The sequence below is a fragment of the Phragmites australis genome, chromosome 9 (genome assembly GCF_958298935.1).
Source record: "Phragmites australis chromosome 9, lpPhrAust1.1, whole genome shotgun sequence".
In the NCBI taxonomy this organism is placed as follows: Eukaryota; Viridiplantae; Streptophyta; class Magnoliopsida; order Poales; family Poaceae; genus Phragmites; species Phragmites australis.
Window position 1 is genome coordinate 34,477,126 of NC_084929.1, and position 21,860 is coordinate 34,498,985.

At 41.7% G+C, this 21,860-nt stretch overlaps 3 protein-coding genes and 1 pseudogene across 4 annotated transcripts; 3 read left to right on the forward strand and 1 right to left on the reverse strand.

Annotated features, from left to right (window-relative positions):
- The first annotated feature begins 2,069 nt into the window (after positions 1-2,069).
- Positions 2,070-2,750, forward strand: LOC133929381 (uncharacterized). Its single transcript, XM_062376114.1, has one exon. It carries the CDS (start codon positions 2,075-2,077, stop codon positions 2,501-2,503), a length of 429 nt encoding a protein of 142 aa, XP_062232098.1. The 5' UTR covers positions 2,070-2,074; the 3' UTR covers positions 2,504-2,750.
- A 784-nt stretch (positions 2,751-3,534) lies between these two features.
- On the forward strand, positions 3,535-5,476 carry LOC133929378 (small ribosomal subunit protein eS12). 2 transcript variants are annotated; one of them, XM_062376110.1, is made up of 5 exons: positions 3,535-3,638; positions 3,734-3,777; positions 4,406-4,700; positions 5,033-5,098; positions 5,203-5,476. In XM_062376110.1, exons 2-5 carry the CDS (start codon positions 3,773-3,775, stop codon positions 5,260-5,262), a joined length of 426 nt encoding a protein of 141 aa, XP_062232094.1. In that variant the 5' UTR covers positions 3,535-3,638; positions 3,734-3,772; the 3' UTR covers positions 5,263-5,476. The 2 variants fall into 2 exon arrangements, with proteins under 2 accessions (XP_062232094.1, XP_062232095.1); XM_062376111.1 differs by having other exon boundaries at positions 3,578-3,638; positions 3,716-3,777.
- Positions 5,477-7,256: 1,780 nt separating this feature from the next.
- Positions 7,257-12,086, forward strand: LOC133929380 (uncharacterized; annotated as a pseudogene).
- A 343-nt stretch (positions 12,087-12,429) lies between these two features.
- Positions 12,430-20,543, reverse strand: LOC133929379 (dynamin-related protein 5A-like). Its single transcript, XM_062376112.1, has 16 exons — positions 20,166-20,543; positions 19,627-19,690; positions 19,421-19,525; positions 18,995-19,096; positions 18,695-18,745; positions 18,546-18,607; positions 18,239-18,329; positions 16,982-17,046; positions 16,480-16,674; positions 16,281-16,400; positions 15,743-15,813; positions 14,623-14,848; positions 13,880-13,930; positions 13,348-13,576; positions 13,127-13,266; positions 12,430-12,814 (listed from the first exon to the last, which is right to left on the reverse strand). The coding sequence occupies exons 1-16, from the start codon at positions 20,292-20,294 to the stop codon at positions 12,686-12,688; spliced, it is 1,830 nt and encodes a 609-aa protein (XP_062232096.1). The 5' UTR covers positions 20,295-20,543; the 3' UTR covers positions 12,430-12,685.
- Positions 20,544-21,860: the final 1,317 nt, after the last annotated feature.

Sequence of the window (21,860 nt, forward strand, 5' to 3'; positions counted from 1 at the left end):
AAGATGTCGCTGTCATCTGAAATCAGTAGATAATAATGCCTTCGTAGCGTCTAATTCTCATTTTGACGAAAGATACTTTGACAAGGGTGAGGTTTTTATTCTAAACTAGCAATACCGTAATAAGAATAGTACCATCCATTCTTTTTTTTTTTTGACACATCTCGGTACAAATATAGCATCTGTTCGAACCATCCATTCTTGACTGAGTTTATGTACACTCCTTGCTTCACCAGTCTTGTTTCTTGCAATAGGGGCTGGTCTTCATGATAGATTGAATGTCTAGGCGAACGATGAGAGGAATTTGTAGAACACGTAGCAAGGCTGACCCTTGAATGGTGAAGAATGTTGAGCCCTTTAGTTTTCATACTACTAGATCATAACGATAATTGCACTTGTCATTAGTCTGGCAATATAGTTATGCTCTGTTTGATAAATTAACCAACTGTTACTAACTACTAATACCTCTTCTGAGTTTATACTACTTTATTTCAATGCAATTTCTGGGCATTGTGACGGGCCTGTACTCCATCTTGTGCCTGCAATTCTTTTACGGATCTACTCCCAGTATCAGGTTAAAAAAAATTCTACCCCCTCTATTCATCTTTAACTAGTTTTTTTTTTAAGATGGACACTGACACGAATAAAGCACACTGACAATGTTTTCCCAATTATGTGTTGATAAAAAATATAATAGCATGAAAATATTTTCTATATCAAGTCTACAAATTCAAAAACCATATCATGCGTATTGTTTTTTTCTCGAATACGCATGAGAGCTACATATCATTATATTAAGAGAGAATAAAAGAAGTACACAATGTAAAAATACATTACTCATACACACATCACCGAACTAGCTAAAGATTGCATACGCCACATGCTTTTAACACGACCCCAATATCTTCTAGCTAACCGAGCTCAAGTCTCAGCTAGCTGTGACAAACCCACCACCCCTACACCACACCAAAGCCAGGCCTCTCACCAGCCTATCGTAGGACCATTTGGATGCTAGGCATAACAACATTAAACACACAATCATGCTTCCATATCAGCTAGGCTCTAGGTATCACCAAGGAATTGAAACCACATCTCGTTGGTTTAACGATCATGTAGCTAGCTCGCAGCCACCACTCGCTGAAGACTTCCTCATTGTCTTGTGGTGACAGATCAGGCGGGCCAAAACGCCTAAAGAGGAAGAACCAAACTTGCCTTGCAAACACACATGTCGTCAAGATGTGTTGAATTGATTCATCCACCTGATCGCATAGAGGACATTGTGCAAGATGTGGCAAACTACTTCGGGATAAGCGGTCTGCTGTTCATCAACGATTGTGGACTACTAACTATAAAAACATTGGCATTTTGTCAGAGCCTAGGTTTTTCATATATGCTTCCAAGGTTTTCCATATCATGCGTATTGTTGATCAAGGTTTTTAAATATTGAGTAAACATGTAAACAACAGTAATTGAATTAGCTAGCAGTAATTCGCATGCACCATCAATAATAATCACCCTAGCTAGCTAGCTAGCCAACTGAACTCAACAAGCAGTCTTTAGCGTGATTGACGGTGGCCCGAGCCAATATGCATATAGGCCCTATTCGTCAGAGTTTCAGTTAAAATCTAGAGCTTTTAGATTAATATAAAGTAGATTAAACCTCTATTTATTGCCTAAAATCAAAATAAGCCGTTTCACCTAAACGCATTGATATACCTACAGCTTTAGCTCCATACATTCTTAAAGCTATAAATACTTAATTTTAAAAAATTTAAACTTAAGCTCTACCAAACCGGCTCTATATATATCACCCCAAATACATATCACCCCCGATACCCAAAGATCGCTCGCGTCTTTTAACCCATAGCCCGCTCAAAAACGGCAGCATTTTTTCTCCTTTTAAAAAACGGCGGGAACAGCTCTGGTCTACACCCCATCGTGCACGCTCTCTGAGTCTCTTCTGAACAGGTCTCCTCTCCGGTCTTACTCTGACCCCTCCTCGCTATATGGTTACGAGCACACAGAATGCCACTCTAGCACACTCTAGCTTGGCCACACACACACACATATATACGGCATGGGCAACAGCCTGCCGTTGCCATGCGTGTGCCACGATGCCAGCGAGGCTGGCACCATAGCCGGAGCCAAGAAAAGGAGGAGGAGGAGGAAGAAGCTCGCCTGCAGGGACGTGGTTCCGGTGGACACGTTGGAGGACGGCGACGGCGAGGTGGTGGCGGTGGAGGAGGACAGGGTCAAGGAAGCGCGGCCCGGGTGCCGCGTGGAGCCGGCCGGCTACGGCGAGGACGGCGGGGTGCGGGTGAAGATCGTGATGAAGAGGAAGGACGTGGCGGAGCTGGTGTTGAGGCTGGAGCGGCGCCGCACCGCGGAGAGGAAGGACAGGATGGAGGAGCTCAACACGTACCTCGGCGGCGGTGGCAGCGTCGTCGTGATGAGCCCGTGCCGGGATGCGTGGCGGCCGCAGCTCGCGAGCATACCGGAGAACTAGCGACTCCTGCTCTCTTGCCATGCACCTCTGCATATATGCACGGTCGGTCTTGCAATAGTTCACCATGTAGCTGTAGGAGTAGGGAAACCAGATCCATCACAAGATCCATATGGTTTCGTCTTTCTCTTCCATCGGAACCATCACCATTGCTGGCCATTTCGACGCCGCAGGCTATCGTGAACCAGCAAAAATGTTCTCCATCGGTGACAGGTTCAGACATACTGTACAAGGTAGGATGCAGGGAGTGAGTCAGATCACAGCACCGACTCTCAACAGCTAGCGTCTGCTTACGCCCTGTGTATTTTACAAGCATATTCAATTCACACATGTGTTTTTTTTAAGAAAATTACAAATTCCCCCCTGCTAGTCAGTAGGTTTTTAAATATTCACGTGCAACTCAATTCCTTAGAGTTTATGTGTTTTCAAATACCCCTTCGCCTGTTGACCGACCGTTGTGGTCTCTTTAACCTTTGTCTAAGTGGTTGAGTTGCCGAGACAAGCTCGTCTACAAGTTTTCTCAGAGTTTGGTGTGACGCCTGTCAAGATTCGACCATCCTCCCTAAATTTAGCTGTCACCGTTGACTTTTGTGATTTATATGTACACTCTGCTTCATCTTGCCATCTCAATGAATGGATAGACTCCAAAATCCCATAAAACATTCAATTCCGTTTTATATATTTTTTTTCCTTAGCCGGCAAAAAGACCAAAATTTGTGTAATTTCATTGGAATTTTAGTCATTTTTTGTTCTCTATTCTATGAGTTTCACATATCAGTGAAAGAAATTATAAAATTAGATATTTCATTTCACTCCAAAATTCACGAAAATTCGGCGAAATTTTTAACCCCTAATGCAATCGAAAACCTTAGGTGAAAAAGAGAGAGAACCAAATAGGTTTGATTTGGGCCAGAGGACGACTCAAACTTAACGGGCCTACTCGGCCCGAAGCGGTCGAATCCATATGGGCCAGGCCCATCGTAGGTCACGGCTCATCTAACTCGATGCGATCGCAGCCGTTCAATCTACCGCCGGAAACTTATAAAAGCCGCGCGAGGCGCGACCTAGGGTTCATCTGCTGCGCCGTCACTTCCTTCCCACCGCCACCCTATTCCAGGAAGGATCTCCCAGCTCCGAGGTGCGGCGGCGTTGCCGAGTTCCTCTTCATCTCGTGTCTATCTCTTGTCTTGGTCGGTGTTTCGCTAAGGATCGTAGCTTTCCTCGCTGTTTCAGATCTTCCGCGGGCTCGGTTCGGCATTTGGAGCGCGAGACATGGCGTGAGTCTCCATAAAAACCTTCGCTTGTGTTACTGCTTTTCAACTCTATGTTCGCAGCCGTTGAATTAAGCTGTATATCTGTGTGTTTGCTCGTAAAATGTTTTGAGATCGACCGTTGTAGTAGCTTGCGCCTGTCCTAGTTCTCGCATTACTTTAGATGAGAGAACCCCTTAAATGCGAAGAAGAGCAAATTTGACTTAACAAGTGATGCTGGTGGCACCATGTTGTATTTCAGGGTTTAATTCAGTTTAATTACGTGATTACTGGTGAATTGTCTTCGGTTGAGGGGTGGTATATGTGTTACTCTACTCGAAATACCTTAGCAATTTCAATAGGTGCTGAGAAAAAATTGATTGTGCGTGCTTATTTTTTCTAAATGGATTGAGATGGTATCGATCAGTTGCGGTCTTGCAGATCATATGTATTAACAAGGCAGCTCGTATTTGGTAGATATAAATTGTATTGTACTTGGATTGAAGGTGTAGTAGTTTTAAGTTTGTAGCTGTCTACTACCTTTGCTCGTCGGGTGGTCATTTCGTCATATCTGATGCATTCCTGCTTCAAAGCTGCCGAGCTTGACTATGTCGTAGTTCTTCCGCTCACTCGGAAATTCTTTTATCTTAATCAGGGAGGACACCCCAGCCCCAGTTGAGGCAGCTGCCCCAACCCCGGTTCTTGGAGAGCCCATGGACTTAATGACTGCTCTGCAGCTTGTGATGAAGAAGTCCGGTGCTCATGATGGGCTTGTCAAGGGGCTCCGTGAGGCTGCCAAGGCAATCGAGAAGCACGCTGCCCAGCTTTGTGTGCTTGCTGAGGATTGTGACCAGCCCGATTACGTCAAATTAGTGAAGGCACTCTGTGCTGAGCATAATGTTCACTTGGTCACTGTGCCTAGTGCAAAAACACTTGGCGAGTGGTCTGGGGTTAGTACAAAATACCAACTCAACGTTTTCTTTTAAAACAAGAAAAATAAAAGAAACACCTGCTATTTGTCGTCATAATTGCGAATTTGGTTAGATTCATTTACACGAGCCTCAGTCTATCATGGATATTAACAGGCATTCATTTATATGTTCATTGGCCAAATGTTCTTAACTTGTGAATTGCTTAGCTTATGGTTTAACTTTGCGCTCGAGCAGTTTGTTCCCATTTTAGTGTGTTGCAGATGCTGATCAGATTGCATTTATTCTTGTTTGAAAGGTCAAATAACAGCTTTATTCTTACAAAAATTCCCTGCATATTATATTTGATGCAGCTTTGCAAAATCGACTCTGAGGGTAAGGCAAGGAAGGTTGTGGGCTGTTCCTGTGTTGTTGTAAAGGTAAAGAATCTATTCTCCATGTTCCATTGTAGTGCAAGAATCTGATTCCATTCCAGTTGTGTTTGTGAAAACCCTAACATTCTGCAAGTTCCATTCTAAACCAGGACTATGGTGAAGAATCAGAGGGTCTTAACATAGTGCAGGAATATGTCAAGTCACACTAGAGGCAGTCTTTCAGTATCTGGAGCTTTCAAGATGCTGTTGGTCATTTCTTAAATTTGTGTTAAGTTCAGGAACTTTTTAGATTATGAAAGTTGTCATTTGCGATGTTGTCACTCAATAGTTTTGTTTATGGTGCTGGAACATCATGGCCAAATCAAAGATGAAGGAATGTTCTTTCAACATATTGTTAATGTTTAATATTTGTTGGATGTGATATATTCATTCCCAAAACAAGTAGGCTATTTTGGAGTTGTTCCGCTTGATGCATTTGTTTTGCCAATCCCTATGCCATGCTATTTGTGATTCATTCATATAGCTTGTCGATAGGATCATCTAATTGTACTTATGCAAATTTGATTTAAAATTGGCATGATGCTTGTCACTTAGAAACGTCATTCTGCCAAATGCTATGTGAAATGTCACTTAGAAAATGAAATTGAACCAAATTTTATGTGACGCATATCATTTTGCCTTTATTAAGGTCGATATAGTTAATGTTTTTGTATCTTAGTTGCACTGAGGATATAGTTAGTGTTTTTGTAGCTTAGTTGCTCGAAGTTTCTTGTATGTCTAGGGACATATCAATGTTTCATGAAAGGGGATGTGGTGGTCTGGCATCGACAAGTTTGTATGAGGACGAGCCTAGTGAGCATTTGACCCAAGATGACAGGCTTACCACAGTGTGCCGGAATTATGCATCCTTACAAGACACACTGCACCGGGATATATTTCTTTAGAACAGTATGCCATACCCTACAACTGCATAATTACTAAGACATTATGAATTCAGCATCCATCAAACAAACCAATAATGATTCGACTATGGCAATTTAAAACATAACAACAATGTGTAAAATAGTTGTAACCACAAATTGTCTCTATGAACATCACAGGTCTCGTATTAAGGCACAATTCATCATATGTATCGTATATATGAACTCAGAAGTGGCTCTAACAAAACAATCTCAATATTATCTCATGCACCTTCTTTTTTATCTTAATAAATATATCATTTGACGATTACGACAAGAAGATGCAGAATGATGATAGTGATGCAGAAATTGACATTTTATCCTAGTCTGATCTTTGACTCATCGGGAGCCAACAACAACAAAATACATCAATTCTGTCTCCATGTATTTTACAGCAATTAAACTCTATCACCAAAAACATCGCATTCAAATCTTATTACACATACAAAACTTGATAACTACCAAACACATTTTGACAACCAAATCTTCCATACCATGCCACGTAAAAAAATATCTATGCATTGTAACAAATACCTTTTCACAATCACAGTTCCACATGTAACATATTCAAATCGTCTATATTTTTCATAATACTAATACTAATCACAAGTCACAAAGTACTACACGCAAAAGCATTCTACACATCAAAATTCCCTATTCAAAGAATCATATGCTGCAGTTTGACCTTGAATCTAGCCTGATCTAACCAATTTTCCAATTATTGAACATATTTATTCTAAACCCTAGCTACCTTAGATTCACTAAAATACATGAAATTAATCAAAATTAAACCTAAGGGGCGGTGGTACCTTCATTGGCGAATCCCTCATGGTTTTTTTAAATGAAGCAAAAAAAACCCTAAAGATTGGTTCAAGTTTGAGGGGAGGAGTTGGCGCCACTCCTCGCTTGGGCTCACGCTCAGAGGAGTAGACAGGGGGAGGGGAAGGAAGGAGAAGACGTATACCAAGCATTGTTATTAGCGTGGACTGTCACACCACATACACTAGCGCGATATAGCCAGAGGCACGTCGGCTACATGTGAATTAGTCATCGGGTTCGTGCTAGCATGGCAAAGCTTATCATGTTAATACATGTGGCATGATGGAGTCCATTTGTCATGCCACCGTGGCTAGCTAATAAAATGTGTTATTAGCTAGAAATATACCTATTATTATTAACCTGTAAAAACATATTATTATTAAAATATTATATTAAATAGGTTAAAAAAATGGCGCCCGCAACGCGCGGCGAAGCCAATCTGGGATAGCAAAAAGGCCAAAAGCGCAGGACCGGCGGCGGACGCCACCGTCGCCACGCCACGGCAAGTGCTGGGGAGAGTGTAGAAGACGTGCCGGGCTTCGCCACGCCACCTGCGACTTGTTGCGCAGCGGCCCAAATCGCAGCTTGCCGTGCCCCGCGCCGCGCACACCAGCGCGACCCACCCGCCTGCGGGCTCCGTCCGCAGCGGCAGCACAAGCGAGAGACTCCGGCCGCGCCTCTCCATCTCCGACGGTGCACGGCACGTGACGGCTCAACCTCTCCATCTCCGATGGTAATCCAACAGAGAGACGGCGGCAGGGAGATGGGCAGTGCCTTGCGAACACAACACAGTTGGGCGCCAGCCGGACCCCGGGACCAAGCCGCCCTCGCCCCCGCGGCCCGCCGGCTCCGGTGCCGCGCGATGCAGCGGCCGCCGTCCGTCCGCACCGTCACCATCCCCTTCGCCGACCTCAGGGTAACCCTCCGCGAGCTGACAAGTGTACAAAGTTGTTATCTTGGCATGTGACTTCATCTTCTGATTCTGACGCCGTGTGGTTGACGGCTCGTTCGTGGTTTGCCCGGTGGCGGCGACGGCGGCGGGCGGCACAGGAGAGGGATAAGGACCTGAGCAGCAAGATCGAGGAAGGCCTCGGGCCCCATGGGCTCGGCATCGTCTCCATTGCGGATGTGAGTAGCACGGGTTGTGACTGATTGTGAAATGCGTTCCTGGAGGAGCAAATTTCAACTCATGGATGGAGTTCGTTCCTGAACTGGGTTACAGGAATGAGTCTGGTTACTTTGTGCACGCAGGTACCTGATTTTCCCGGGCTAAGGAAAAGGCTGCTGCGCTTGGCACCAAGGCATGTTATTGTTGTCTTGTTGATGCATATATTGCCTCTATTTTCAGTTATCGAGAGTGCATGCTACGCTGCAATAGAGATTCTAGTTACGCGTGTACTGAAAAAATACTTGCTCCCTTTTATTGTTTGCCAGAATTGCAAACCTCCCTGAAGATGTGAAAAAACAACTTGAAGACCCAGATAGCAGGTGGTGCTCTTAGTCAAGGATTCATTATAAATGCCCCAGCTGAAAGCTCCTAGTTAATATTGATGCTTGTGCGTAGCAATCACTAGCTTATATGCTTCATACGCATTTCTCATTGCTTCGCAGGTATAACTTTGGGTGGAGCCATGGGACGGAGAAACTTGAGTCTGGGAAACTTGGTAAACACTTCCGTTCTGTCGAATCTTGCATCCTGTAGTATGTGGGATACTATACATCCTTGAATGATTGTTGCAAAAAGATACAAAATTTGGGACTAATGAATTCCAGTCATATGTACAGTGTGCACTCCTTAAGGCTACATGTTGCACTCTGCTCTGCTCCCTTAGTTTTATATTCGTGACATGAACTTTGCTCCTAAAGTGGCTTTTGATCACTTCATGCAGACACATTTAAAGGTTCATATTATGCAAACCCAGTTTTGGATGTCCCTACCATTGATAGTATGCTTGTTAACAGGTAAAATGTTTGAGCATGAGAAATTTATCTTGATTTAAAGTTTGGATATGGTACTGGGATCAAGCATTTCCTGTCATGAATTCATCTTGTAAGTAGATAAAGCCTTTTTTGGTTACTATATCGCTTTTGATTTAATGTTTGGATATAGTACTGGGATCAAGCATTTCCTGCCATGAATTCATCTTGTAAGTAGATAAAACCTTTTTTGTTACTATATCGCTTAAGATTTCCTGTCATATTTGCTAGTTAATCTGAGAATCATTGTTATCATTTACTCAGAAAAACAATATAATCTTTTGGGTGTAATATATGCTTGGTGGTTCTTGAGTTGCAATATTACATGTTTACAGTGATATTTATTTCTGCTTGCTTTCTCGTGACCTCTAACGTTGTTTAACCTGCAGATATCCATCGTACTGCCGACCAAATACATGGCCAACTGATCATCTTCTGAGCTTGAAGTAGGTACGACTGAATGCATTAGATAATCTCCTCAGTGTTTATGGCATTCTTAGAGTCAACCCTGTGCTTATGGCATTTGTTTTTCCTTTTAGCATTTAAGGCTCTCAGAAAGCTGATATTGGAAGTTGGTTTGATGTTGGCTCATCATTGTGATCGCTACGGTATGTATTGCAGAACCAGAACTATAACTCCATATGATTTCTCTTGGAAGCATCAACTTCGCCTGAAGGAGATTTGATTCATGAGGCACAGCTTGTAGTTATTCTGGATCTCCGTTAGTTGACTTATTGCCTTGATTTATATTGTTGAACTATTCTCATTGTTATTTCAACATGGAAGCAAGTGATCTGGTAGTTATCTAATGAACAAATGCTGATAACACCACATTTAACTGTAATATGCAAAAAGCACAGTAATGGTACAAGATAAAACCTCCTCTAGTTAAAAATGTGTGCAGTCAAACTGTTTAATATTTAGATTGGCCATTTAGAAGGATACAAGCAGATTTGTCTTGAAAATTGTGTTATGATATCATGATTTTATTATATTTTATAAATATATAACAATGGAAATTTATGGTCAAACCATCAAAGTTGTGTTTTGGAGACCATTTGAATGTCCAAAACAATGCTTATCTATGGCTGGGGAGAGTAAGAACTTTGAATCTCGGATACGGTGTTCATAAGTCTCTTCAGGCAAAAGATGACCTTGATAGTTGATACTTAGTTCTGAATATTCTAACTATACTTCCATCTTGATATTATGTTTACCCATTAGCCAAATGGATAAATATCTGTCAACTTTTCAGTATTGCAGCAAGGAGCAGGACCATCTGATGGTGAAAGTCTTGATAAGACGATTGCCTGTTCACAGTGTCACAAGGGCCGTCTGTTGTACTATTTTCCTCGACAATTTAGGTACACTTAATAAGCATTAAGCATATACATAGCCCTGGATAAACAAACATAAATGAAAATCTTCCCCAAAAAACAAGCATACACGAAGAATTAAATTTCTGTAGAAAGTAAAATGGCCTTCACGTATGTTGGTGTTAGCGTGCACAAAAAGAGGTTCAATGTAGTTCCGCTAAACAGCCAAGATGCTGCCTATCATCAAAGGCAGCGTTAACAAATTCTATCATTGCACATATATGCAAAGGCATTTTACATGTGTTGTCCGCCTGTCTATGTGGTTGAAAGCCTGAGCCTTTTTCTTTCCCTTGTTATAACATTAAGTGATTAAGGTATATTTCGGATGCAAGCTTTTCAAATTCAGTGTTTAGAATTGATGTTGACTTGTTTTATATGGCAGCAAACAGAAAGAAGATGGATCTGTTTCATCGTGATGTGGATGGCACACTGACCATGGATCTTTAACAGGTAATTCGTTCTATCCTTGCAATTGAAATATTCATTCCGTTTTGAGTGATAACTTGTAGACAACGAATATTGTGAGTTATCATAAAACTGGTAGCATTTATTGTAGTTAATAGTCTGATTGTAAATGCAGGACTCACATGTGGCTTGTTTATGGAAAAATATGTGGAGATCCCCTTGTCCTGATAGTGCAGCTGGGCTATACACCCGGACTCGTGATAATCGAGTTGTTAAGGTAGCTTCCTGTGAACTGTATAATTCTCATCAAGTATAGATGATAAGCCATATAATTGAAGTTGTGGAAGGTCACCGTGTTAGCACATCAATCAAAATAATATGGACTGCTTGGTGCACTGGAAATAAAGACACCCTTGAAGCCATCATTGTAGTTAAATAATTTCATTGAAACCATATTTACATCCTATTCAGAGGGGAATTGGTGCTATTTGCTTATTTGTTTTTGATTGGATGCTTTAGGTCCTGTTCAAGGAGGATGAGTTGGCTTACCAAATTGGAGAGGAGAAACTACTGAAATACTATCAAGAGGTTGTGCAACCCCACACTGTGTGCAGGTATTATCTCAACCAATATTCATCCCTACGAAGTACGAAATGAGCATGTAGTTTGTACATGCTTTTTTTTAGTGTACAGTAGAAAAAGTAACGAACTTCCATACAGTTGTAAGTTAATATATATATTTTCTGCTATTATTTTTAGGCACCCAGCAGTGAAATTGTGTCTGGTGTTGAACGCTGTACTTTTGCAATGTTCATGCAACCAGATTGGTATGACTGTATCTTCTTCATATCGTAGTCTTGTCAATATATTAGCTCACTCATCTAAAAAAAGACACATTCGCTCACTTTTACTTTTCTTCTGTGTACCAAACAATTTTGTTGGCCTTATTGTTCTGACTATGCTATTCCATTTGGGAACCGGTGTGACTGGTTGGTCATTGTGGGTCTTCGGTTCTTGCTTCTGCGTGTGCTTCCAAACTAACCTTTTATTTCGAAATATTTGGTAGGGATGAGAAGCTCAAGTTTCCAAGCGAAATCCCCTATCACCAAGAGGTTCGTCTAAACTGCAAACAGAGCATTTCATATAGCGCTCGCAGCTCGCCTTTTTCCAAATGACCAGTTTATGTTTTAACTTCTGCCAGTTGATTCCACCAAACGGTACCCTTACATTCGGGGAGTATTCAGAAAGACTGGTTAGCAAGTATTACAAGGCAAGAACGTGAAGCATACCTTCATGCCTCAAGAAAAGCTCCAGTACATGTATTCATACCAGCAAGTGTGATCTTTGCATATTCTTTTTAGCTTTGGTACAGGTATAGCTAATTCACTGCAGACGACAATAATGTACCATCTAAACTTGCTCCATGAGATCTGATGTAATTTGAATATATCTTGAAGATCAAGAAGTGAGGATTGAATGTTGATGGTCTTGCACAAATGCTGTTTGCTACGTTGCTACAGTTGCCAGTTCTCACTGGTCTCATCACGGTTATATTTCCCTCTGCATTTTAAGCTATATAAACATGTGAAAAGGTCAGGCTGGCAGAGATGAACTCCCTTGGGGGAGGTAACTATGATCTTTCTGCGCTGGGACCTCTTGTATCTGAGATCAAATTCCTTCTACGTACTGCTTTTCAGTCCTTTTTAGATGAATATTGCCCAAGAGGTTGTAACAAAGTTGGCCATTTCTTGGGGAAGATATTTTTAGATTTTACTACACGCAAGATTTTGAATATCAGCAAGGGGGGTAAAACTTGCTTGTATGTATCTGCACATAGATGGAATAAAAGAATGCATGGTAACAGAAGCGCAAATGTATGAACTTGTTCGTGATACAAGAGTACAGCAGCCTGGTGCCCCCTAGATCCTCGAGCACAAGGAACAAAAGCACAACCAATTGGCACCGTACAGCTGCGGTGATCTATGAATAATCTGACCTACGATCGGAAAAATCAGCTATATATGCCCCAAGATTGGGGAGAGTCGCCAAACTAGTAAAGGGTAACATTTAAGAGCAGGATATGTTGGCCATCAAGACTATTTGGACCACGCAACTGCATCGATTTCTGCTTGGGCGGTCCGATAGAGCTCCAGCCTCTTTGCAAGGTTAGTTCTTCGTTCCATGACCGCTGGGTCTTCGTCAAGAAGTTTGGAAAGTTGCTTAATCTGCAATTATAAGATATGGCAATTCCATTAGACCTCATTAGGCATTCCACCCTAGACCTCATTGGGCAATTATAAGATACATACGTCCACCCAGGGGTGGGGATGTATGTATCTACAGCCCGAGTTTTCCAGTGGTACTTGAAGCTCATATGATAATTTTACATCTTTGTATGTAGTAAGAGCTACTGACACATGCCTAGCTACAGGAAATGAAGCAAACAAACTATTGTAAAACACCATAACATAATGGAAGCATCAGCTCAGACCATAGTAACATGACCAATAAGACCTTTCATGATCAAAGAATCTCACCTCTCTTGCTCCCAATTCGGTGAAGAAGTGATCGAGCAGTGAGCGTTTTGCCTCCCGGACTTGACAATAAACAATAGATTTTGGAATGGAGTTCCTCAAGGTCGAACATACCATATTAACATACGATAGAACAGTTTGTCCTGTTAATTGTTTAGCACAGTGAGATGTTGAGCTGTAAATAACAAAAAAAATTATCAAGCCAAAATGCAAATAGGTCTTACCAATTCGTCTAAGATAAGAGTCATTATATCTATCAAAAATAGAGTGGCTTGGATTTCCACCCTTATCAACATCCTGAGGAAGCTTCCTAAAGAAATCTACAGTCAAGTAGCTGCATTCCATATCAACCAGCTTTAATGTATTCTTCTTGCTTTCATCCCTCATTCTATCCAATGACTCAAAAGCTGCATTGCCTACTTCCACACGAAGAGAAGGGAACTGCTTCAGCTCCTGCAGAAAGACACCTGACCAGTTTAGGTGATCTGCTTACATAATTAGTGATGAGAAATTCCACAAACACGCTTACTAATTGTGCAAGTTTTAATAAAGTTGTATGCTTATGCTGGATTGCTGGTCCAGATCCCACCTTTTATAACATCAAACAGGCATAACCTTATTCCAACTGAGTAACTAGTTCCCTCCTAAAACAGCTGGTTCATAACCCACCACCAACAGAGTGCACACATGTGCCGCTATGAGGTACTGATCTAGATAGTTTTATGACAGGAATAGACGAATATCAGAAAGACTTACATGTGTTTCATTGATAGCCTTGCGGACAAGGTCCTTGAGGATTGCATGGACCTGCCAATGTGACACGAAATCAACCCGTATTCTGAAACTATAAGGGTAATATTGCCAAATAAGAAAATAACGAGGGGAGATACACTTTGGCCCATGACTACAACTGGCCAGGGGTGGCGTGACACATCACTTAGGTCCAATATTTGATCCATGAATAAAACTTGTGACAGAGTAGCTAATTTTGAGGTTCTACCACAGAATTACTGAAAAATATAGTGCAACATGCCATGTATGACTAGTCAGTTTTGGCCATGAATGAAATAGCACCTAGTCGAGCGAATTGTTTGGATATACAGCAATCATTCCTGGGTAATGAAGTATTTCAGCCTAATCACCCAACACAAACAAAGTGAAAGATATAAAAATAAATCAACATTTCTCATTCCCAAATGTATTGCCACCTTGGTCCAAAAAAGTAAAAAATGCTACTGCACGCAGTCAGCAAAAGAACAAACTTCACCATCCAATAAAAATGTACAGTTCAAAATAGAACAAGCAGAATCAAATAAATGTTTTAAATGATGGGAAGACATAAACGGCTAAAAACTATCGGGCCTACAATGAATTCAGCAGCGCAACAATGAAAAAGGTTCTTGCACAGTTCCAAGCGACACAAGAAAATAATTTGAGGTCAAGAAGCATTTCATACTGAAATAAAAATGGTAGCAGATTCATAGGTATAATTATCATACCGCATCAACAGCTGCCTCAGCAGGACCTCTGATACTAATAAGACAAGATTCTATAAGGCGTCGATATCCTTGCTCTGGAGCTATCAAGTGAGGCTGGTATCCATCAGCTTCTGTTATAAGCTTTCTCACATTTTCCATTGAGAGTTGTTTATCAAACTGCAACCGTTTGATAGCTACAGGAAATTGATTGTCGAAAACGTGGTAAACTTTCTCACCGCCAGGGCGCCTGGACAACAGAATATTGGGTTGAGAAACATAAGTAGAAATGCAACATGAGTTTCACAAACAAACAAGCAGGGATAAAGATTTGCAGCCTTGAATGTGTTGGCAGTGGAGGATTATGCATGTTAAATTTTGCATATCTCTACTGCAAGTTGAACTGATGTGAAATTGCATACATTAGTAGCAAGACTATTCGGTTGTTCATTTAGCACACGCTATTTAAACATCTTGTGGACAAGATATCAGTCCTTTCAAAAATCAGTACATAACTGTGAATAAAGTGAGTGCGCAAAGAGGATACAATGGCAGGCAACATAAATGTACTCGCCAAGCAAGGTGTTCGTCTTGTATGCCACAAGCTTAATTTATAGATGGTTCATTTCTTCTTAAAGCAAGCTATTCGAGACTGTGCATCTACACTCTAACCTCATCAAGCTTATTCAGTACGATTTTAACGAGACAAATCTGAGTAGACAACCTGTCTACATGCATTACAGTACATTTAACACCAAAAGAGGTTAAAGGCTACTCCCTCCAATCACAAATACCTGACATTTTGGACAGCAACACAGCCTCCGAACTAAACTTTGACCACTATTTTGTATTACAAATATATTTATAAACCCAATAAATTTATGATATTATGATAGCATTTTTCAAGACAAATCTACACATACGATTTTCATATTTCCAAACTAAATATTTTTAAAGATAGTGATAGCCCAGTTCAAAAGTTTGACCAGAACCTTGTCCAAGACGTCATGTTTTCATGACCAGAGGGAGTACTATAGTTTTATAGGCCTAGATTAGGAAAGCTAAAAACACTTTCATTCATGGTTCACAAAGGCGTGGCAGACATGGCAAACAAAATGCTCCAATATAGAGAGGGGGGGCATACACTCCATCCAGATGCTCTTTGTAAATACCGTCAAACATACGGCATATTTCCATAATTGTGTACAACTTTCCCTGCATGTTGTCAATAAAATGCGATCAATTATTTGCAGGAAGTGATTGATATATGTGTAAAGTTTATTGCGAGAAGGAAGTGATACATGAGAAGGCCTCATACTAGGACAGAATGCAGTATCACTAAAATTCACATGTTACTATAGAAAGAACATCAGTGTAGACAAGATGATAGCATGGGAAAATAAGATACACAGTACCAACAAAGAAAAAGAATATCAACAAAATATGGTTAGTGAGAATAATGTGGGACAAAGGGGGAAACATCACACCATCATGTGCAAATAGATTAAGTAATTGAGTAGGTTGATCAATAGGAATGCACAAAAATTTAAGGGTACCACATTTAGCAGTAGTTAACAAAAAACTGACAAATAAACACTGATGACGATACTCCAAAATACAAAAAAAAAAAACAATATGTACACATCTTTGGCCTATTAAGAGAATAAGCTGGGCTGTCTTACCCCGGCGTCGTTAGCAATGGGCTTTCCAAGTCGATTAAGTTCGGTTTCCAGCTCTGCAATTGTCTTTGTTATAAGAGATTGGATACCCGGAATCCTTGATTTAATAACTTGTTCCAAATGCTGCATTTAAACCAAAAGGTTCTGAAGTCAATGAGTCAACTAACATTACATGCATCTACATTAAATAGGGAACGCATACCTTCGAGAGCATCTTTCCTAAATATTCAGATCCCATCCTATGGGCAAGGTGCTTGTATTCTGGTGTAGTTGCAAAATACTCACGCTCTCGACGCCTAGCAGCAATCATGTCCACATTCTTGTTGATATCTTGCTGGGATCGATTAACAACACCAAACCATTGCTGCTGGAGCCGGTAAGATCTTCCTTCCAGCATCTGCAGGAGAGAATTCGACAAGTAATCAAATTCAAGCAACTATTAGGATAGCCATTATTCACAGATTAGCAAAGCGATGCTCCATAACCATTATTCAAACCCTATGATCTGTTTACATTTGGGACTATGATCACAACCTAGTGATTTGGGGTTGCTAGGCCAGGTTAACAGATATCAAAAGCAGTTACTAGCTTGGTTGGCCGAAAGATTACCAATAACCTTAAGCAACATCTAAGGAAAGAAACATCCTAATAATACAAATGATATTAAGGATTTAGCAAATGGTTTCAAAATCAGACAAACTTACATCAACAGCATCGGTACCCTTGTCCATCAGATCAATTTTTGTGAGCACACCAAAGGTCCTTTCACCTGAATCAATAATAGTGCAATTAACTTTCATAAAACTTGCACATAATTAAAAAGAACTAATATACTAAAATTACACAAATTCACTAAATGTATTCCTCTTTATTTACAAAGTTGACTTGAAAAATAATCACAAAATAATTGTCCGAGTAATATAATTAATTTTCAACAAAGCATCATGAATGCTTTGATGGTTCTATCAAATTAACTCAAGCTAATATCATTATGAAGCCTACTAGCAGTGTTCTTAAGGCGGTAAGGCAACACGCAATGACTGACCCCCTTCCCTCCACTTAGGTGCTTAAGACGCGAGGCAAGGCAACGCTTACATACTTATGCATCAAACAATAGAAGGAAAAAATAGGAGTATACATGGGCCATTACCACAGTTGGTTACAGCCCATTAGCAAATCAAAAGCCCCAAACAAGGCCTAGTAGCCCATGAAAGCCTCTCCCTTCCCTCCATACCCTAACAGCAGCAACCTTCGTGCCTCTCGCACGTAGGACCCGCCGCCCGTCCCCTCCAGTGTGCAGCAATTTCTCGTGACTCCCAACGGCAGCAGCTGACACCCATCCCCTCCGGTCCGCAGCATCCTCCGCACCTCTGCTTCCATCTGCAGTAGCCCCTCCCCTCCCGTCTGCAGCAGCCCCTCCATTCCCGTCCCCAGCAGCAGCCTCTTGTGCCCTCCTGACAGCGGAATCGATCCAGCAAAGGGCGTGTGACGGTGGCCAATGGCAAAATCGAGTGAACGACGGTGGAATCGAATGGAAGATGGAAGAATCGAGTGGGAGATGGCGGAATCAAGCAGGCAGCAGCAGAATCGAGCGGGCAACTGCATGGGCGTAAGGCGACAGGGCGACACCTTGCCCGTAAGGCAACTCAAGTACGCCTCGTTGCCAAGGTGACACCTTAAAAACCATTATTCCTAGCATGTCAAAAGTAAAGCACATGGAACCATAAGCTTTAAAGACATGCACAATCTATACTATATGAAAAACCACAAATTTGGCAGATCCGGAGGATCAAAGAAATCCAATGGCTGAAATGTGATTATGAGAATTTGATTCCCATCCTAAAGCAAGAGAACAGTTGGACAGTATTTGCATGTGTGCATTGACTAGTATAAGAAAGTATATGCCATTAACCACATTATAAATCATATCTTTCTTTAAATTGGATGCAATAAAGGCATACCTTTGGGATCAACTTCCCGTGAAATCTTGATTGCATCGGAAGTTGCAAGATCCTGGTTGGCTGGGGAAACAGCCAGAATAATACAGTTTGGCTGAAAAACACCAAAAAAAATGCTATTTGTATCAGTTTTTGCAACATTACATAGAACAGAAGCCAAAAACCCTACAATACGGCTGGGAACAAAAGCATGTAGAACTAAATAAGGACGAAGAAGCGATTGCAAGTTTGTGCATAAGCACAACTGACCATCTTGGTCAGCAATGAAATGTTAACATGCAAAATGCAGGCAGGTTGCAGTTAACAATACCTTTTCAATGTACGAGCGAACCATGTTGTCAATGTCCTGAACAATACTGTCTGGTTGACCCTCTACAAAGTGTTGCCAATAGCAAATTAGGACATGAACCTCTTTAAGAAGAACAAAAGAACAGTTGCTCATAACTGATAATCACTTACCAACAGCTACTTTAGTAAGCCCAGGAAGATCGATAAGAGTCAAATTCACAACTGCGATGATATAAAATTGTTAAGCACAACGAAAATTACGGGCCATGGGACTATATCAGATAAATCACATAATAAAATTCAAATACAGTACGGTTGTCCAACTTATGACAGGGTTGACGAGCTTAAGGTAAACCACAACTCTATCCCAACAAAATACAATCTCTTGAAAGTGATCAATGGAGATTTTATAAAGCAACGGCACACAGTGTTCCCAAATATACTGCTATTTTACCAGCGTTGTCATCTTACCATATGGAGAATATATGCTTAAATGGATAGGGACAGGTGATATTTGCTTTGAACGACCAGTTTCCCTGTCAGTTTCGTCAGCTATCTCCTTCCTCACAGCGGCTGCAAGGATACAACTTTCATCATGTACCAAGTACCATTCAGATAAACTAAGCTCATAGATAAAGGAGCGGATAAGTCCGATTTAGCAGTGAAGACCATCTCCCTCCAAAAAAGTGTGGGTGTATGTTTAAGGAAAATCCAACGAGCTAAAAGTGAGTGCAATAGCATGAATAGTACGATATCAAATAGGATGATCCAATGAGCATCATGAACTTCAACTACATGTATGGTCCTCACCCATAATTGCAGTTCAATATAATTAGATCTCATCAGTCACGCACAAATCAAGCAGCCCCAAAAGGAAGAAAAAAACAAATGAATTACCAAAATCTGTAAATCTCTTCCTGGGAAGGTGCATAAACTCGGCATACTCCCTGTCTCCATCAATCCTGTGGAGTTGCAGCACCAGCGGACGCCGGGTGACAATGCCTACAGATGCCACCCAACCAAAACACAACATTTGAAAACACATAAACCTAGAAGACAGCGCAAACCTTCGCAACAATTACTTCTTACTGTGAAAACCGTACCTGAACCCCTCGGTAGGAAATCCTTCCCAACCACGCTCTCCAGCACTGAGGATTTACCAGAACTCTGTCCATCGTATCAGCAAAGTTCAAACGTCAAATTGTGACATTATTCAATTATGCATATGGAAATGGAGATGAGATTAAAATGTTCATGAAGGCACGAGTCCAGTTCACAGAATAGCACCGAACTATATGATTTTTCATCACGGGACAGCATCTGAGCATAGCTGTATCCCCTACTTGGTATCACTCGTAACTAGCTTTCCAACGAATGGGAGGTTTGGAACTCAACAATTAAGTAATGATACTGGCGGCTGGGTGCATGGAAACTGCTCCGGATTCATACATGTAATCGACCCAAATCTAGCTGTCTGCGCTTGCAGGAATCGCAGATCCAAGCAGAGCCAACCCACGTCCACAACAAACCCGCGCGGTTCCACCAGCAACTCGCGAGATCCGCACCGCGCAGCTGAGGCACCAGCACCAGATCCGATCGGAACCGACCCAAAAATACGCGGCAGGGAAGAAGACGGGAACACCTGGCCTCCGACGACGGCGATAGACGGGAGCGAGTCCCAGAGCGTGGGGAGGGCGCTCTCCTCGCCGTGGTCGCCGAGGGCCGTGCAGGCCCGCTGCAGCTTGTTGACAAGCGAGATCAGGTTCTCCATGGCCGCGGCGCCGGGGAGGACGAGATCTGGCCGGGTCGCGCGAGGCGGAGGAGGAGGCGAGATCGGGACGGGGAGGCGCGGGGGAGAGGAGGTGAGGCGTCTGGGCGTCGGTCGCTGGGCTCGAGCTGTGGCCTGGATGGGATTGCGCAGGCAGCGTTGGTTTGGTGTTTGGGGGCGTCTCCGCGGAGTTGATTTGGAATTTGGAAACGCTGCTGCTTCGTGGAGAAGAAACGGAGCGTTGCGGTCGTGTTGTTCCTGTGGAATAATAGCCTTCGTGGAATAGCCGAGGGCCCGTTACCGTTGTTGGACGACGTAATTTTTATGTGTAAAACTTGCTAGTAAAACACAATTTGGAATGCGTTTAATTCAATTTGCTCGTAAAAATTTGCCGGATTTTAGTTACATTCTTTTTGTTGAATGCCCATTAGGATTTTCTAATACCTTATCAATTCAATTTATATTATACTTCCTCATATCATAAATACAGATAGTTTTAGATATGATACAGTCTTTAACGTATATTTTTCCACTATTTCTATTAAATTGTAAATACATGTCGGTTTAGATATGACACGATTTTTAACGCATAGTTTTTGCCACTGTTTCTATTAAATTATTTTTCAAGATAAATATACATATATGATTTTAAGTTTTTCAAACTAAATATTTAAAAGCTATTGTTAGTTAAAGTTTGACTAAACATTTTTAAAAAACGTATGTATTTATGATCGAAGGAAATAGTTCAATAATGCTTATACGCAGACGTCTAGGGCGACCGTTTCCTCGAATGCACGCGATGACTTTATTATTCAGATGTCCAAGTTTTATGTTATAAAGTTTTTCTACTTAGGGTATATTTTCTTTTGACTTCGGATTGTGGCTTTGAGCTTTTATGATATAAAGCTGAAATAAAAATATATTTTTTTATCATAGCTTTGTACAATCCGTTTGTTAGATCGTCGGAATTCAAAAGGTTGTTTTTCCTCAGTTTTTTACTGATCGTGAAAGTTCATTTTGCTGAACTGTAAAAAAATTAAAGTCTACAATAAAAAGTTTTTTACAATTTATTTTTTTTACCATCTATAGTCTATAACCTATTTTATAAATCTCCAAATAAAATTAAGACTCGCCGTTCCGCAAGAGCAGGAAAGCAGGGAGCGCACGTCCCAGTGGCCGCGACCCACCGAACGATATGGACCGTCTGCTCGTCCCGCTTGCTGGTGCGTGTGGTGCTGGGGACGCCCGCGGGTGGGTGGTCACCGTCGACGAGGAGGCCACCGCCGTGGGGTCGCTCCCCAACCCAACGCTGCTCAGAGTTTGAAATTTGAAAACCAGCTCCACGGCCTCTTTCTGGTCGTTTGATGGATGGATGGATTCAAAGTGGCACGAATACCTTGTGTTCCCTTGGAGCGTAGTCCCTCACTCTGTTCACGTGCCGTGCCAGGGGTGGGACCGGTAGCATGGGGCTTGATTGCGTGTACGTCGTGACGTTATTGTTAAAGCTGCTTCAAACAAGGCCCAGCCGAGCCCAACCTACCTGGCCCGGCGCAACGTCATGAACTAGAC